The sequence below is a fragment of the Monopterus albus genome, unplaced genomic scaffold, assembly GCF_001952655.1.
Source record: "Monopterus albus unplaced genomic scaffold, M_albus_1.0 scaffold111.1, whole genome shotgun sequence".
Classification (NCBI taxonomy): domain Eukaryota; kingdom Metazoa; phylum Chordata; class Actinopteri; order Synbranchiformes; family Synbranchidae; genus Monopterus; species Monopterus albus.
In genome coordinates this window covers 119,229-138,025 of record NW_018127991.1, presented here as the reverse complement: position 1 = coordinate 138,025, position 18,797 = coordinate 119,229, and the positions used below count along the sequence as shown (strand labels likewise).

Genomic DNA, 18,797 nt, shown 5'->3' with positions numbered 1-18,797 from the left:
AAGTTGGCCACTACTGGCCTGACAGGACAAGCAGTATGTGCCAGTATTCTGTAACTTCCTGTTGCAGCAGTGTTGGTTTAAGTTAAGTTGTTCTACAACCTATCCCCTTATGTAAGAGAAAGAGAAACTTTGCAGAATAATACCTTTGCTTTTGGTCTTTATTGTCTTATACTACAAATAAATAAAAAAGAAATCAGTAATAATAATCATCAAAAATGATCCTAACAGTGGAAGCCCTACTCACAGAGCTCTGTGAGTGGATGTTCTCTTTCGGTGTGGAGTGGGAAGTCTACTGCAGTTGTGTGAGATTAGTAGAGACTGACATACAGTCAAACATGAAAATAAAGGGAGAAAGAAAAAGATAAGAAGTAATGGCATTAATGAATTCTAGAATAATCATGATGAAAATCAGCTGAATCATGTCCGTGGAGCAGCAAATGGAAAGATTACAACAGTGAAAATAAAAAATGCAGATAAAACACTCCTTGTGGTATTCCAGTGGTTAAGTACTGAGATGATCAATGTGGAAGCAGCCAAGCCTGCAGTGTCCTGATGTTTGGTTTTCTGCTTTCATTCTGTGAAACAGCATAAATGCATGGAGTTAGGAGATTCTGCTGAGAGAACGCCAGGAGGGTCTTCTCTCCATCATGCTGGCATGAATGAAGCCCAGAGATATTCATTAACACCGAGTATTTTAGTTCTTCACTGTTATATCATCGGTTCTATCAGGTACTGAGGGTGAAGAAAAACAGACATTTAATTGTGAGATGAAACTTTATAAGATATCCACAGTGAAAATAATAAAAATGATGCATATCGTCATTTACAAGTCTGATTCAGGAACAGATGAGATGACTCCATCTCAATGATGAAATGTTTTATATGTAACCTTGACATCTAATAATCTTTACTTTAAAAAACACACTGAGCTTGCCTGCACTTTTTTTTTTGACCTCCTCGTGACCAAATGGATACTTGTGGTATTTCTGTTGTATCGATGTGTTGCATTGTTATTGCTGGGGATACATTTTGTTCAAGTCTATTTCCACATTTTGGTGTAAAATTTCTTAATGTTTCACTTGAATGTACAGCATGTGCACAAACATGTCAGACATCACTGTTGATGTTTTCATCTGGAGGGTCTTTTAGCAGAGGATGCTGATGTGTATTAGACCTCAGTGCTGAGTAAATGAAGTCAGATGAAGTCAGTGAAAGTCCTTTATGATAAAACCCTAAAATCCTGCCTAGTCGCTGTTGGGCTGCTCGATTATGGCAAAAAAAAAAAAAAAAAATCATCACACTCACAATGATTTTGGTCAATACTGAAATTACAACGATTTAACAGTGATTCATAACAGGTCCAAAGACATTCAGGTTTGCTGGACTGGAGACTGTAAATAGCCTGCAAGTGTGAATGTGAGTCTGAGTAGTTGTCTGTCTCTTGGTTAGCCCTCTGACAGCCGGGCAACCTGTGTACCCTGCCTCTCACCCAGTGTCAGCTGCGCACTGGATGGACTCAAAACAGGGACGGCAGCGCTGGTGGATGCTAAAAGAACATCAGGGAGCAGTGAAAGCCTGGCAGTGATGAGGAGGAGGGTGTTTGGATGCTAATGATGGGCGCTGACAAAGCAGTTTCATGCTTGTAAATAAGTCAGTCATGTAAATAAGTAATAGAGATCAGTGTGCTGGATTTATAAAAGACAAAACGAGAGCATTGTTGTGAAATGGAATGTGACAATCTTGGTTTTATCTTTGTTATCATGTTCATAATCACTGCCAAAATCGTAACTGAAAATGAAACTTGAGCGCCAGCCCTACTCTCCTGCTCACATTTCACTCCTGACAGCAAACTGTAAAATAATAACAAAAAGAAAGAAAAAAGCAAAAACAACTGTAAAGAATGTGAAACTTTTAAAAGAGAATGTAAACTGTAATACCAGCCTGTTGACTGGTTATCTCCACACTATTTAAACTGGACTTTTCTTTTGTAGGCTGTAATGCGGTTATAAACAAAAAATTTCACGTTCTGCCAGTCTCGGTTCTTGAGAGCTTCTGGTTCTGCCTGCAAGCATTTCTCACAGTCACTCTTTGCTGGTACAACACACGAAGTGATGAAGTGACTCATGTGCCTCTCCACTGCCTGCACTTCCGCCTGCTGCCAGGGTGTTCTCCTCTGGGTAGGTCTGCCTGCAGGTGAGCAGAAAAAGAAAACAGTAAATAAAATGATAAGGGGGTGTGTGCTAGAATATTCTGCTGACCTCCAGAGTTTGACATCTCGTGTTTGTTCCAGCTCTGACCATAGCCAGCACCACCGATGGGTGTGGTTGGCTTTTGTCTCTTTAAACACAGTCAAGAGTGATGGCACTTATGGTGACCGTATATAAACAAACTGCATATCTGCAGCAAAGTAAGATCTTTAAATAAGTTTAATGTTGAGTCTTCAGTCTTGAAAATATCCACAGTTTGTCCCTGCCTCGAGTTCTGGTTGCATACTTGATTGTTAGTAAACTAAAAACCTGCATTTAGACTGTAGAACCATGTGGACCTAGTGGTTGGGCCCTGTTATTATTTATTTTGTAAATGGACTGTCTCTGATATTACTGCTGTAGTTCAACTCCTAGACTACAATACATCACAAAAACAGAGCAGACACAAATATTACCGAAAGAAAAATAAGAGAATATGTGTAAAAAAAAAAAAGAAAATCACTTTTGGTGGAGGGCTTCTCGGCACTGACTCCTGGAGATTCTTCATCCGCTGCTGATTGTGGTTTGCATCTCTTGGGTGGTGGCGGCACTTCATTCCTCTCAGCCAACATATCTATTAGGGACAAAACAAGAAATCGTTCTACTTATTCTTTACTGATTGGTGATGTGGCTGATGATAACTATGAAACTATCAATGGCAAGAAGACTCAAATATCAATCCAACTGTGATGGGTGTACAGCAAACCACATCCCTCCAATACCCAAGCACAGGCGTTAGTCAGTGCACCTTCCTGACATCCGACATCTACTTCTCTCTCTCGTTCCTCTTTTTCTTGTCCAGTCTTTCTTTCTCTCAGGTCAGTTACACGAAGTAACCACTGTCCTTGGAAGCAAGGCTAGTTCAGCAAAGCCGGTCTGACACAGCAGCAGATCTAAACACTGGGCTTTATAAAAATGAATCACTCAAACAGATTCAGTCTAAAGTATCAGATAAGAGTGCCATAAGGTCAACGGTGGCATCCCCATATTTTCTCATACGAACGCTTTGCCATTAGGTATTAATTAAATGTCTAAGTGCTCCAGAGAGTCTGCATTCTGCCTTCAAACACATCTTTGATTTAGTCAGAATAATCTGAGTTAGACTTTAAACCCAAAATTCTGAAATTAATTTAGATGGAATACAACAATAAGAAATTTAACACAACATTAAATTAATACTTTCATGACCATAGCTTGCAAAGTTTTAGCCTGACAGCGCAACATCGCCCACTGCAGGATAAACCGTACGTGCACTTCATCACCAACAAAACCAAAGTTCACTTCTCCCAAGCAATGTGGACAAACTAGTTTTCCTCTCCCATAACACATCTTATTAAAAAAAATAAATTTAAAAAAGCTCCCTGTTTTTATTTTCACCTACAAATAATTCCCATCCTAAACTCATTTTTCCTTGTTTATATTTATTAGCTTTTATGTTTGAGGACTAAAGTATGCCTGTTCTGTTGAAGAGGAGGAGCTGTCAGTTATTACATAGCGGGCAATGCTGTGAATTCATTTTAAACTGTTTAACAAGTTGTTTTTAATGTTTAGAAATTTTAAAAAACAATTGGGTTATGGGAGCTGATTTAAACAGAAATACATGTGCCGTCTCTCTTTATTCTGACAAATCCCTGTGACAGCCTGACATACAGTATGTTAACAATTCAGATGGGCCGAAGGTCAAATCTTGCATCATATGCAGCTGTCTTTTGATTTTTAAACGTTCAAAAATATGATCTTATCACTCTGGTGCATTTGACTGTTAATGTGGTCGAAATCATCACGGAGACTCGTGCCAGTGGATTCTCTGAGCCTCGCTACTAGATGAATGAGAATCTGGTTCACGGTACTGCAGCGGGGAAGTGAGTCTGCAGGCGTTTTTACAGACTCTGACTTTCCATGAAAGAAGATACTAAGAGGAAATCCAAGCTTGTATATTACACTACTGGCAAACAACAATGCAGCAGAAGAAATGTGTATACATATACAATGATACATCTTGAAGACAAACAGAAAAAAAGAGCAAACAATAAAACGTATCCATTAACTATATTGTTTTGGTAAATAATATCTAATAAACAAACTAATATTTCTACTAGACATTAAATTACTGACACTAAATACCATCAACAGAAGAACAGTGTCCTTCCTTTCTGCTCCCATCTTCCTCATCACAAACCAGCACTTTTTCTGTAGGAAACATGAAGTACAATTTATAAATGTTTGAAAAGAAAATGAAAAGGATAGAAAAACAATGATGGGGGGGGGGCATACCGTCTGGATCTACTGTGATTTCATCCAAGTTCTTGCCATGGAACTCAGCAAATCTTCCTCTCTCGAGTGCCATTAGAACCTTGCTGAGTTTGGCAAGTCGTAGTGTTTTTTCAGGGAGTTGATACAACTCACCGTGGATTCTAATGTCATGACCAAGAAAGTTGGCCACTTGCTCCATCTCTGCATCTGTCATGTTCAGCACTGCTGAAATGGTGGCAGCATGCTTTCGTAGTTTGGTGGATGTCAGTGATTTGGGACACTTTGCACCACATGCCTTTGCAACGCCACGGAGGCACTCTGAACCACGGAAATGTGTCATGGCTCTGGGTCTTGCAAACATGTGACTATTGTCTTTCAGAACCCCACAAGTCTCTCTGTGCATAACAAGTAGCTCTAATGCACACAGCATTTTTGGAGTCAGAAGAATTGGAAGTGGTCGACCCTCCTTTCCTCTGATGACAATCCTTGTAAAATGTCTGCAGAACCGTTTCTCCACTTCAGTGAGGGCCCAGTCCACATCCTGGTGGGAATCAGAGCTATCTCTTGACAAAAATGCAGACAAGGGCATACTTTCCACGTGTACTTCCCTGCACCGATTAAAGAGGATGGTCTGTGTTAAACACACCTTGGTCAGGTCTATCCAAGCTTTTACAGAAGGACTTTTAGATAGTGCATTGCTGCACTCATCTTGCATCTGACCAAGAAAATGATGCATCTTTTGAACATCCTCAGTGAAGGGCATTAAGGTTGGCACATTCCACTTGGCTTCCGCGATGTTCCTCAGAGCTGTTGCAGATACCATCTCATTCCACTTTTCATTGTGGATTTCTTGAAACTCACTGGCATTCTTTACAAGCTCCCTGTTGTTGGATATCAAACCCTGAGCTTTTAAGAATTTGCTGACTTTAACCAAAGCATTCCCGAGTTTAATTGCCAGTGATGGAGTCACAAACTTTTTAGTGTCACCATCATAGCCACAAGTAATCTGGACAGCTTTGACGATCTCCGAGTATTTCTCTGGATGTATGAAATCCTCCATTGCTTGTAAGGTGGTAACTCGCCTGGCGCTGTGAATCAGTCTTCCCATTTCTCGCATCTTCTCTCGTACATACAGCTGATTGTTGGCTGACATGCCGCCTTTGTTCAACAGGTGCTGCCCAAGATCAAGAATGACATTGTCATTTTTTATTATATCTGTGACTGGGTCAGGATTCATAGCACTGATTACTTTCCACAGTTGTTGATTTACTTTCAAGGGCACAGGCGCCGTGTACGTACACAAGGACTGAACACGGTTCTTCCCTGGTTTTGGGCCGACTGATCCAGGTTTAAGTTTACAAGTTTGCATGTGTCGCCACAGGACCTTTCTTGTAAAAAGTCCTTGGCAGTATGCACAGTGCATGAAATCGATCCCCTGTGCTTCTTTAGGCGGTCGTTTACATGGCACTAGTTCACCCTTCCCTGCCTCCATAATAGCAGCATTGTGAGCATAGTTGCCTTTATTGCGAATATAATCTAGGGCTTTCTTCCTCTCCTTGGAACCCTTTGGAAAGCCAACAGCTTTAACCACATCAGCTTTTGTTGCATGTGCAGTTTCTAAATGCCTTGCCATTTTGGCATAAGGTTTACTGCAATACAAGCAATAATGTCTCTTGTCATAAACTCTATTACCTTTTTTTTTTTTAGAAACACTAACAACTATGCTGTCATTAGTGTCCTGATGTGAGCGAGATTCATCTGCTCCCCAGACTTCAGAAGTAATGGTGCCCCTGTCAAAAGTCATGTCTGATGTGGTGGTGTCACAGAAAGGAGGGCTAAATGAGAACGGTTCATTCCACAGATCGGTAGCAAACTGCCAATTTTCCCCTAAGTTTGGTTTAAGGTTGGCATCAGTGTCTTCACTCTCGTAGCTGGTATCTGAATCATACTCATCAGTGCTCCCCGATGTAGAGTCATACAGTTCACTCGAATCTTCAAGATCTGTGTCTTTAATCTAAAAAAAAAGTAACATATGTAATTTAAAATAAGCACAATCCCAATAAGTGTAGTCCAGTGTGAGAATAAACATTTCTACAGTGTTGATACAGCGACCTAATGGATGACTTGCCTTGATACCTGGAGTCCATCTCAGTCTTGGCACAAAGCTCTCTTTGTTGTTTTGGAAATCAGTCGCAATCTGAAAAATAAAAGCAGTAGTTGGTACATTTTAAATCATTATAGTATTTAAAACTACCATGATTATCAACAGTGCATAGAACTAATCTGATCACTACATACTGTATTTATAATGTACAGTACAAGTGAAATAATTAAAGCATACAAAAACAGTAACACACTGACCAATGGGCATACAAAAACAAAAATAATATACTGTAAAACCTGTTCTTCAACACTCCGAGTTAATTCGTGCTTAGGAGTTAAATTAACATTTGTTCCTAAAGTAAGCAATGAGCTAATGAGAGGAACATATTTACAGACAGAAAAGTCTGTCACTGACCTGGTGCTATGTTGATGCTTCTGAATGAACTGGACAAAACTCTGCTAAGTTTGCTTTCAAATACACCGTTTAGACTGTCTCCAAAACCTTATGTGAAAACCAATCAAAACTACCACTACATTTGTCATTTGTTGAGCAAAGCAAAAACAAAAAAGTTACAGGAAGAAAGGGAGAAGAAAGAAGACAGAAACAAAGAGAACTCAGTTTAAAAGTCACATTTTTGGAACCGAAAAAGCTCTCTAGGTATCAGCAGTGACAAGCTTTTAAATTTGGAAAACAGATGTTTGATTTCATGTAAACAGCATTATATTTACTTAAGACTGATACACTGTGTTCAGAAATAGCTCTTAAATGAAACATGCTAATAGACACCAGACCTCAAGGAGGAAAAGAAATATTTTAGTCAAATAAAATATTTCTTCTTGCAAAGTTAACCTCCATTTGCTTTCATGCATACAACACAAAACAAGCTTCATGGGGACACACCAGGTGGCAGCCTCTGGAATGTCCAGGATTTAACACAGCATTTCTACTAAACCACTGAATGTCCTGGAATAGAGTTGTTTTTTTTTACCAAGAAGAAAATCCCTCTAAAATCTTTCTTGATATCCCACCATCATATTTAACTTACTTTATGTGGTTGCTCAAAAGACACACAGAAACACCAAAAGTTGATTCAAAAACTGCTCCAAAGTTAAAGTGCTCAACATGCATGTACCTGCTGATTAATGTTGCTGGGACTAGTAGCATCAGCCATCTCTGTATTTAACCCGTGCCACTGTATACTCAAACACAGTGAGAGGAGCCTGAGGATGGACAAACCAGCATGTTTATACAGACAGCTGCAAAGGTTCCAGAATACAGGATGACCATCATCTGGAACTGCAAGGAGAAACACGTTACATATGGGGGAAAGCGAGATTTGCAGAGATGATTCATGAACTCTTGAAGCATGTATGCAAAAACATTCTTAGACATTTATAGCCCTAACTATCTGTGTATTAGAAAGCTTGGATGGAGATGGAGTTTTCAATGACCAGTGGCGATCTTTAGAAAGCAGGAAGGCGAATGAACAGAAATATAATGCAGACTTCATGGTTTTTTTAAATGGGTTTTTCCCTCTTGCATCACATAAAATACAGCAAATTATTAATAAGAAAGATGCAAATTTGCTGAACTTTTAACAGAGTACATTTAACACAAATGACTGAGAATATTAGAATTATTACAGGTATTTAAAAATGAAAAGTCTCCGTTTGCTACACTCTGCAATGCCCATATTATTTCAAAGTCCACAAGTGATCAAAAAGTCAACTTTGTAAATAAAATAAAATAATCGGCCTCATGAGTGCAGACATTGGCGGATGCCGATTATTTAATAAAGCCAAATATCTGGCATCACTATTACTAACAGTCAGTTATCTCTCTTTTACTGTGGTGCCGGCAGCTACACCTAGGTTTAAATAGACGGCTGTGCAAACACCGCAGCCACAGGCTAGCCAATGCTAACGCTAGCCAAATTGTGAAATGCACCACATAGAGGACTCAAACTCACGTTACATGCTACATCATGGTTTTTACGTGAACACACAGTCTTTCTAATTAGCGGGCAACTCACCTACGTAGGTTAAATTGTCTCCGTAAGTGACTCTAACACTCCGGATGTAATCCTTAACCGGAACCTTTCCTCAGCTTAGCTTAGTTTAGCTTAGCTTAGCTTTTCTTTTCTCTTCTTCTTCCTCTTCTTTAATGCGGGTGGCAACCAACTTGACGATGCATTACCGCCTCCTAACATGTTGGAGTGTCGACCCGAATAGGAAAAAAACCCACCTTAACTTACTCCACTGACACAAAAGAGTCAGTTCTACCCCTTTCTGTAAACTGCCCTTTTAAAGTTTCTCTCTCTACATTATATTTCCGACACTCACATAAAACATTTCAGTTTCAATAGTCACACAGACCAGTTGGATGTTTTTTCTATCAAATGCAAAGTCTTATGAAGTTTTGTGAGCCCCAGTCTCAGCCTAGTTATAACTTTTTCATCTCTATTTCTTCCAGTTATCCTTATGTCTCCCACATCGTTCTGTATTGCATGTAAGTGTCGACCTGTTATCCCACTATGCCAATGCCTCTGCCATTCCCTAATCATCCTGTTTTTAATTATTGCTTCTGATTAACTAAAAGGAATTTCCCTTAATCCTCCTACATAAATTTTCCCTTCTTCCATATCTGTCCCAACCACACATAAACAAGCACATATTCAGTGCAAAGCAGTTTATTTATGTAGCACTTTTCTAAACATTAGTTACAAAGTGCTGCACAAAAACAATAAAGAAAGGAAGAAAAAATATTAAGAGCTCTGAAATATAATGGTGCAAGATTATTCAGAGCTTTAAAAACAAATAATTCTCCTGGCGGGATTATTAGTCCTTCTCATGCGTACACACATGACCCATCATTGCTGCAGTCTTCCTAGGTTCTGTTCTGAGTCCGTTGCCTGTAAACACAATGCAATAAAAACTCACCTCCGTGAAGCTGAAGTTACCACTTCAGCTGGCTGAACCATCTCTGTTTTAGTGGAGGGGCTGTAAGTAATGTGACTGTATGATTATGTTGACAGGGGCAAGCTCATCACATGCGCGTAACATTCAGCGACTACAAAACAAAACTGGGAAATGTAAATGAGCCATTTTAATTAGATGCTCCACATCCAACCATGCAGTGCATCTCAGGAGCAGCAGAAAGCCATCTGCACTGATCCATGAAAGAATATGAGTGAATGTTATATGTTGTCCACAGCTGCTTTAATCCTGTACAAGACGTGTTTGCTACCGTCCATGCAAGCCCTGATGCATCTGAAAGCACACGTGTTGATAAATCAGCTGTCTCAGATTTGAGAAGTGCCACATCAGAGACATTGCACATGACTGGCTCCTGCATTTACTATCATGAAAGCACATGTAAATTGGTTCAGCACACATTGAATATGTGGACAGCAACAGTTTAGCAATCACACTAAAGAAACTGGCAACGTTAGCAGAAAATGCGACATGATCAATATCTCCTTCCAATACAGCACAAAGTATTTCTGAGGTAGAAACCATACTTTAGTCCAGTTAATGCCATCTGTATATCTACTCCAGTAACTGGTAGCACTAGGGAGAGAAGCAATTTTCTTTTGAAATAAAGAGTGAATATTTTTATTGTTCTTTGCTGAAAAACACATTTTCCCAGTTGAGCACACGGCTGTATCAATATTTGGATGGGGACAAGCTTTGAATAACATTAGTGTGCTAGAGGGAATAGCACCAAACACAGTAGCAAAATCTTTGGGAGTAACTGGGATCTTATAATGACAAAAAAAATCCTGATAAGTAAAGAGCAATCCTTGATCACTGAAAATCGGACTTACAATCACAATATCATTATTAAGCCAATGTTTGAACAATATAGATCTATTCTTATATAAAATGTACTGGTTAAATGTGTTTGTAAATCTGGACCAGGCTACCAAACATTGCTTATGAAACATTGCTTATGAGAAGGATAGTTTTACAGGAATTCTGTCTATACACATCAGAATAAGTTTCAAACCTCCCAAGTAAGAAAACACACGTTCAGAAATAAAATTCCAAATTGAAGTTGGGTTTTAAGATATTTTCTCAGCCATTTGAAAAGGATTGTTAAGAGTGTGAAAATCAAGAAAGTTAAGCCCTCCTTTGTCATACGTGTTCATTACAACAGACTTCTTTACATAGTGTTCTGTTATTCCACAGGAAATTAAACAGAATACCATCAACAGTTTTAGAGATTTGATCATTAATATTGAGAGACACTGCAGCATAAATAAGTCTTGACAAACCTTCTGCTTTGGCTAAGAGAGTTTTGCCTTTCAGTGACAGATCTCTTTGGAGCCACATATTTAATTTGTTGTATATTCTTTCAATTATAGGCTTAATGTTATCACTGCATCTAGAACACAATCCTTGAAAACAATAACACCTAAGTAGGAGATCTTATAGCGATGTTACAAATTGCACTTAATTTAGAGTTTTTGATAGACAAAAGTTTGCAATTTTTTTAAATTAAGACAGACCTGAAGCTTTGGAGAATAGATCAAAAATACTTAAGCCTACAGGCATCTGAGAGGCGTCTGTAAGGAACAGTGTGGTATCATCTGCTACCTGACTGATCTTAAGTTTTCAACCAGCTACAGAAATTTCTTTTAGCATACTGCTTTGGATATGGCAATATAAAAGTTGACCAGCTAGCAAAAATTGATAATACAGAGACTGGACATCCTTGTCTTAACCCCCTGTTAATCTCAAACCTAGAAGTATCATTGCACAGTTTAACAGAGCAGTTTGCTTTAGAATATAATGTTTCAATAAATTCGCAGAAGACCCAAATCCAAATGCTTCAAGGGTAGAGAAAATACATTTGTGCTCAATACAATCAAATGACTTATAATAGTCTAAGAAAAGTATGAAACCTTCCTCATTAATTAAATCTGAATAGTCAATGAACGTAAATCAACCTAGCTTCCACTTCAACTTAATAACTATGATAAAATTTGGTGAAAAAAGCTGGCATTAAAATAGACGTTGTGGGTAAACACTATGTGTATTAACCACTACGTTTTGACGTATTATGCATTCATACCAGTTTTATGCATTGACAACAGTATGTTCAGCATATAGGCTCATTCAGAATCACTGATGCAACACACGTGAAAAACCCCAGCGTAGCCCTCCTTACATCATGACCTTCACAAGCCCACTGTTGTGTGTCTGCCCTATTCTGTGCATTTTACAGCAAGGTACAAAAATAGAGTACATTTTCAAAGTTTATATATTCTAAACTAAAATAGTCCTATGTATATCGATTCAATAATAAAATACTTATGGAAATTCACAGACAATGGTATATATATTTTTTAAACCGCTAAAAAGCATTCAGGCACTACATGAGCAACCCGATACGGGGTCTTTCAGCTGTGTATGGTGCAACATGTGTTGGATGATTCCAGAAGAAGCTCCGCACGCAGTTTCTTTGCTGTTAGAGGATCTGTGCTGTTGGACCTCCTAGCTTTTCCCCTGGGCAAGTCGTTTGACAGTCTGAAGACACCTGGAAATATTTTTTACATCTTTTAACTATTTGTCGCTCCTAAACAGTGTGGGGGTGTATTTTGCAATTAAACGCTGCGCACAATTTATTAACATCAGTTAGCCCGTTAGCCGATTTGTCAAAATGTTGAGTGTCGTCAGAAACGTTTCAAGGACTCTTCCGACAAGGACCTGTACAATGAAAATGTCCTGTTTAATCAAAAAGGCGAGTTTCAAACGCACTCACGTTGCTGTGTTACATATGCATGATGTTGAACTTTATTGTAAGACTTGACAAAGAAGGTTATATGTCCGGTTAGCTTAGCATGCTAATAATTAGCTTGAAGCCAACTAAGTTAATCGTGACTATCAAAATATTATACCGTGGTTGTTAGCAATCAAGAAGCGACCAGTGTTACTGGCAGATTTAATGCTCGCGTTGAGTGGTGTTACGCAAAATAGCATCGTCACTGTCTGATCATGGTGATTTTGCTGTGAAGGAGTTATTTGGTTTTTAAGGGGCCAAGCTAAACCATATTAGCATATATTTGACGTCTTTCATCCACGTGGCAAAACTACGTACTATATTGCATGTAAAGTAAAGCTGTGTTAGTTTTTCACCTAAGTATGCAAGTTAGTACTGCTTTGCTCTTTCCCAGGTTGTAACATTAGCAGATCAGTCAATCAGTGACCTTCATTGAGTCCCACTCCTCGGCCATGACGTTTTGTAGCTTCTTAACATCTTTAATATCTTGTTATATAAATAAATAGACTTGTCAGTTTGTTATCTAAGTATTGTACCTTTTTATTTTTAAATTTATGGCACATTTGTTTTCTATTTTCATTTATTTTCTACATTTCATTATCTACTGGGCTGCTCTAGAGCTCTTAAACCTTTGTTGCAGGGTCATGTTGTGTAAAATTCATTTTGTGACTTTAATAAAAATGATAGAACCAATACAACCATAATTATTTGATTAGGTTATTGCTGAAAGACATTTGGTAACAGTTGTGTAACTGATCTGTGATGTATTCATAGGGTTGCCGGAGTGGTTTCCAGCCAGATGTTCTCAGAGCTCTGTCCAGAAGAGACTATGCGTAAGTGTCAGCTCAAAAATATGTAAAGTGACTTGAAGTGTCAGCTGAAAATATAGTTTCAAAATAGATATTAGTGTTTAACAGTGAATAGTAGTGGATTTATATCAGAGTAAATCTGTATGATGCATCTGGGCAGTTCCAATCCACAGTCCACTTAGTATGATGGTGTTTGTAAGTAGGCAGTAGTGTTTAAGTACAGTTATAGATATAAAGTATGAAAAAAAGTCCTTTGAAGATGAATTAAACATTATAGCTGTTGATTTTTCAAATGTCCTTGTCAAAAATATGCATATAATATGCATTTGTGTTGCAGGTCAGAAGCTGTCAAGGGTGCAGTCATTGGCATTGACCTGGGAACTACCAACTCTTGTGTTGCTGTCATGGAGGGGAAACAGGCCAAGGTAACGACAAGCAGACACACACAGATATTCAGGTTAGGCAAAAAAGAAGCATCGATCATTGTAATATGGTCCAGCTAAACACTACTGCAAATGCTAAGTGCTCTATTAATACCTTTCTGACAGCATCAGTCAAAACCAACATTGTTTTTGTAAACGTAGACATTATGGCAGAAGTTAAATTGCACATTGGTGTATTGTATGTTGCATTAGATTTTACAGGTGTGCTAACACAGTGGCTATTCTGTGTGTATGGATTATTTTGACCTGTTGTTCAGTGACACAGAAACACAACAGCATGCTGCATTGACGTGGAAACAGTTTTGCAATTTCTATAGTTAGGAGAACGGGAGTTTACAGCAGCATCCTTTGGAAGTTTTTTGTTTTTGTAGTCTGACTGGTCAGTAAATAATTAGTAAAGGAGAACAAACCACATACTTCATCTTTGCCTGTCAGGTTCTGGAGAATGCAGAGGGAGCGCGGACAACTCCTTCAGTCATCGCTTTCACAGCAGATGGCGAGCGTCTTGTGGGCATACCTGCTAAACGCCAGGCCGTCACCAACCCTCAGAACACACTGTATGCCACAAAGAGACTGATCGGACGTCGCTTTGATGACCCCGAGGTCCAGAAAGACCTGTGAGCATATCTTGGACTAGTTACTTAAAATATTCCACATTAGTGCATATACAAATTTTAGAAGGAATGTTTAAGAATTGTTTTAACATTTACATCCCAGAGATGTCACATTTACCCACATACTCAACGGTATACTGTCAACAGTGTGTTAATTATGGATCTCTGAATAAATATGAACTTTCTTTTCATTATCAGGAAGAATGTGCCCTACAAGATTGTACGTGCATCTAATGGTGATGCTTGGGTAGAGGTTCATGGGAAAATGTATTCCCCCAGCCAGGCCGGAGCCTTCGTACTCATGAAGATGAAGGAGACTGCAGGTGTGATTGCAGTTACACTGGATAAATCTTCTTCGACATTTACGTTCCACATGTGAGCTCTAGTTGTGGTAATAATCTGGTGTTTGGGTTTCAGAGAGCTACATAGGAACCAAAGTGAAGAACGCTGTCATCACTGTACCAGCCTACTTCAATGATTCTCAGAGACAGGTATATATACACACACACACACACACACACACACGTGTGTTTTCATTCATGAGGTCTTGACACTGATGTACATAGATTTCCTGGACACTTACCCTAACACTACTTGCCTATCCTTAACCTTGAACAAAAATGTCACTAAGACATTCAGTGGTTTACTTGGGCGAGTCCCCACAGTGGCAGTATGTAAACAGGTTTCAATCACTGTGTGAGTACGGCAATGCCAGGTTCAGTACATGCAGTATAGTTATGAGCACGATTGCTAACTTAGCCCTTACTCTAACAAAGGCAGGAAGTGTGCCCAAAAATATGATCACACTATGTTTTATATACATATATATTTAAGGAGGAAGGAAACACATTTAGCATGTTTGTGTGTCTTTGTGGTCCAACAAAGTGTTATGATGGGGACCACAGAATGTAAACAGTGTTTTCAAGAAAATGCCACAGGAAACCTTTTGATTTGAAATTTGAGGGCTGTATTCAAAGGTGGCTCGGGCATCTGTTTCGGATGCCTCCTGGGCGCCTTCCTAGGGAGGTGTTCCGGGCATGTCCCACCGGGAGGAGGCCCCGGGGAAGACCCAGGACACGCTGGAGGGACTATGTCTCTCGGCTGGCCTGGGAACGCCTCGGTATCCCCCCGGAGGAGCTGGAGGGAAGTCTGGGCATCTTTGCTTAGACATTGACCATAATTTATTTGCAGCCAGTATGTGTTTGTGCTTAGTGGACTCATGTAAGGTTGTGCTGTGCAGCCATGCTGCACGTTAGTATTGGTAGCAGAGTGAGTAAAGCCGCTCTTTGACTTTCCCCTGCTGCTTTTGAAATCAATATAATTCCCAGAGTTGACCACTTTGAGCTTTAGAAACCTGATTTTTCCACTAGTCTAGCTGACATGTCTTTAACCATAAAATATGAACCTATTCTTACTGGGTCCCGACTTACTTTTGAGCTCTTATTATATGGGTAATAACCAAAATGCAAGCACAAGAGGCTTGATGTTGGTATTTGTGATGAGCAGTGTCTGGTGTGTTGAAGGTGAGACCTCACTATGTTTATAAAGCGTACCATTTCTTTGATTCTCAGGCTACCAAAGATGCTGGTCAGATCGCCGGTCTGAATGTCCTGCGTGTGATCAACGAGCCAACAGCTGCTGCTCTCGCCTATGGCCTGGACAAGACCCAGGATAAGATGTGAGTAGAGAAGAACAGATCGAATAGGCAGACCTACGAATTTGTACTGAAACATGGGGACAAAGAATTGATTAGACAACTTAGTAAATGGTTCTTGGTCACTGACCCATGTTAAAACCTGTATTCTTGTGGCTCTTGTCAGTATCGCTGTGTATGATCTTGGTGGAGGTACGTTTGATATCTCAGTCCTGGAGATCCAGAAAGGAGTTTTCGAGGTGAAGTCCACCAATGGAGACACCTTCTTGGGAGGAGAGGACTTTGACCAGCAACTCCTCCAACACATTGTCAAGGAGTTCAAGAGAGAGGTACATGGGTTAAGCCTCTATTTCTCATCTAGAATTCAGTCTGTTTTAAAGGTTTTCATGTGTGGTCTTACTTCTTGTCACTCCAGTCTGGTGTGGATCTGATGAAAGACAACATGGCTCTTCAGAGAGTCCGAGAGGCTGCTGAGAAGGCCAAGTGTGAGCTGTCCTCGTCACTGCAGGTACATGGACGATACAGATGACCTTGTGCAGTTAAACATGTAGGACTAAGCAGGGATCGGGTCAACACACCTTTATGACCAATATAACTCGGGGAGAAAAGGGAATTTTCACCCTCAAACACCAGCTTCATCAGAACATAGTTAAACTGTGTCACTTAGTTGAGATCATGTTTAGCTTTATACCAATGGCCCAGTTACCTGTCAGCTGTGCAGACCGTGTGTGTCTCGGACTGATTCTGTTAATGTTACAATGGTGATGTGCTTTACTGCAGAAGGCTCTCTTCTAGAGTGGTGATCACATAATGTCTGCTCTCTATCCCAGACTGACATCAACCTTCCCTACCTTACCATGGACGCCTCTGGTCCCAAACACCTCAACATGAAGCTGTCTCGTGCACAGTTCGAGGGCATCGTGGCCAACCTGATCCACCGCACTGTGGCTCCCTGTCAGAAGGCCATGCAGGATGCTGAGGTGTCCAAGGGAGACATCGGAGAGGTGTTGCTGGTCGGAGGCATGACTCGCATGCCCAAGGTACATAACGTGCACACTATCCTGAAGCCTACTGGGCCCAATAATGTTTTTAGTCTTATTTATTTTGCATTAGGTTAAGTGGGGTATTAATGTCCAGATTGCCAACAAATTACGAGGCTTATTTCCATAGATATTTGTATTCAGTGAAGATGATAGACAAGGGGACGACAATCTACCAGTGCTTCAATAGGAGATGAGGTCACAGGGGTTTCTGGGAGCAGCTTAACATCACAACACATTAATTTAGCCTGGAAAATCAAGTTAATTCCTAGTGAAGAGTCATTGTAGAGTATGATATAATGCAGTCAGCTTTGTGAAGAGTGTGACATCTGCTGACCAAAACTGGCAGTACAGTTACTGTGGATAATATTTTAGCAGGTCTCTGCAAGATTGCAAGACTGAGTAGCATAAGAAGAGATGCTCTGTTCATAATTTAAGTGCTGATTGGCTAAAAGCAAGATTTTTGTTACTTTTTTGTTTGTTTGTTTTGTTTTTTGGAATGACTAAAATAGAAGTACAACTTGATCCACTGTAGGTTCAACAGACTGTTCAGGACATGTTTGGCCGTGCTCCAAGTAAGTCTGTCAATCCTGATGAAGCAGTTGCTATAGGAGCAGCCATCCAGGGTGGTGTCTTGGCCGGCGATGTCACTGATGTGCTGCTGTTGGATGTGACCCCACTGTCGCTGGGTATTGAGACCCTGGGTGGAGTCTTCACCAAACTGATCAACAGGAACACCACAATCCCCACCAAGAAGAGCCAGGTATGAACACCAGGACTACACTCCATCCTAGTATTGTTAAAAGGTCCTGGCAGTTTGAAAAACATAAGCACCAGATGTCCTAAGGTGCTACTCTGCTCCTCTGCAGGTGTTCTCCACTGCAGCTGATGGACAGACTCAGGTAGAGATCAAGGTGTGTCAGGGCGAGAGAGAGATGGCGACTGACAACAAGGTGCTGGGTCAGTTCACGCTGGTCGGAATCCCCCCTGCCCCCCGCGGAGTTCCTCAGATAGAGGTCACCTTTGACATTGATGCCAACGGCATCGTCCACGTCTCTGCCAAGGATAAGGGCACAGGTCGTGAACAGCAGAGTGAGTATCAGCCACGAGTATGAGGGAGTGAAGTACTACTCATGGGTTGTGCAGTACGTTTAAAAGTATTTGGAATTAGTTTTTTTGATCATCTCTGTAAGCTTCTAAATTAGGTTAGAATACTAGTTCATACTAGTACCCAAGCTTTTTTCCTACATAGTTTTCTTTTTGTGTGTAGTAGGTCAGGTAGTGGAGTCCATTTTATTCATGTTTTTATTCGCATGCTTAATTTATCCATGATGTCTTATCAGATTGTTTGATTTGCGGAAAGAATGAATTGTGAATGCTAGCATTTATTTGTCGCTTAGGACCAAACATTTCAGTGCTTTCTTGTAAAATTCTCAATACACTTGGCAGCAAAATGTTGTTCAATAAATGAACACTGAACCTTTAGCTTTAATAAAAATTTCAGAGCCACATTTTAAGGGTTTTTCTTAATCATGTTATTTCTTTCTTTTGGCTTGGGCATTGTCATTGATAGCTACAAATGAGACTACTGCTACTTGTATAAACACCTCTTTTCTTCCTCCTCCTCAGTTGTGATTCAGTCATCGGGAGGCCTCAGTAAGGACGACATTGAGAACATGATCAAGAATGCTGAGAAATATGCAGAAGAGGACAGGAGGAGAAAAGTAAAGGCTCCAAACAATGAAGTGGATTAAACTGGGTGTGATGAGTGGAAGCTCACTGTGTTTTAAACTGTTGTAGGAACGTGTGGAGGCTGTCAACATGGCTGAGGGTGTCATCCATGACACAGA

The 18,797-nt window shown here is 40.0% G+C and overlaps 2 protein-coding genes across 6 annotated transcripts in view; one reads left to right on the top strand and one right to left on the bottom strand.

Moving 5' to 3' along the window:
- Positions 1–170: 170 nt before the first annotated feature.
- On the bottom strand, positions 171–8,750 carry LOC109966462 (uncharacterized). Of its 5 annotated transcripts, none has more exons than XM_020611305.1 (7): positions 8,636–8,750; positions 7,736–7,899; positions 6,628–6,696; positions 4,521–6,513; positions 4,371–4,436; positions 2,710–2,820; positions 171–2,187 (listed from the first exon to the last, which is right to left on the bottom strand). In XM_020611305.1, exons 2-7 carry the CDS (start codon positions 7,772–7,774, stop codon positions 1,964–1,966), a joined length of 2,502 nt encoding a protein of 833 aa, XP_020466961.1. In that variant the 5' UTR covers positions 7,775–7,899; positions 8,636–8,750; the 3' UTR covers positions 171–1,963. The 5 variants fall into 5 exon arrangements, with proteins under 5 accessions (XP_020466961.1, XP_020466962.1, XP_020466963.1 ...); XM_020611306.1 differs by having other exon boundaries at positions 7,736–7,823; XM_020611307.1 differs by having other exon boundaries at positions 7,736–7,823; positions 8,640–8,750.
- Positions 8,751–12,001: 3,251 nt separating this feature from the next.
- The window catches only part of hspa9 (heat shock protein 9), an 8,772-nt gene continuing 1,976 nt past the window's right edge, over positions 12,002–18,797 (top strand). The window contains exons 1-14 of the mRNA XM_020611247.1: positions 12,002–12,348; positions 13,162–13,220; positions 13,534–13,621; positions 14,075–14,256; positions 14,452–14,576; positions 14,671–14,744; positions 15,825–15,931; positions 16,074–16,236; positions 16,323–16,415; positions 16,738–16,947; positions 17,483–17,710; positions 17,817–18,039; positions 18,577–18,671; positions 18,748–18,797. Of these exons, the coding sequence (XP_020466903.1) occupies positions 12,268–12,348; positions 13,162–13,220; positions 13,534–13,621; positions 14,075–14,256; positions 14,452–14,576; positions 14,671–14,744; positions 15,825–15,931; positions 16,074–16,236; positions 16,323–16,415; positions 16,738–16,947; positions 17,483–17,710; positions 17,817–18,039; positions 18,577–18,671; positions 18,748–18,797 (1,778 nt within the window). The 5' untranslated portion in view covers positions 12,002–12,267. The remainder of the gene's footprint in view (positions 12,349–13,161; positions 13,221–13,533; positions 13,622–14,074; positions 14,257–14,451; positions 14,577–14,670; positions 14,745–15,824; positions 15,932–16,073; positions 16,237–16,322; positions 16,416–16,737; positions 16,948–17,482; positions 17,711–17,816; positions 18,040–18,576; positions 18,672–18,747) is intronic.

Coding starts and splice junctions, on each gene's coding strand:
- LOC109966462 (XM_020611305.1), bottom strand. CDS start 7,774: ATGGCTGATGCTACTAGTCCCAGCAACATTAATCAGCAG. Junction 6,697..7,735: donor CCAGCAACATTAATCAGCAG/GTACATGCATGT, acceptor TTTATTTTTCAG/ATTGCGACTGATTTCCAAAA. Junction 6,514..6,627: donor GATGGACTCCAGGTATCAAG/GCAAGTCATCCA, acceptor CTTTTTTTTTAG/ATTAAAGACACAGATCTTGA.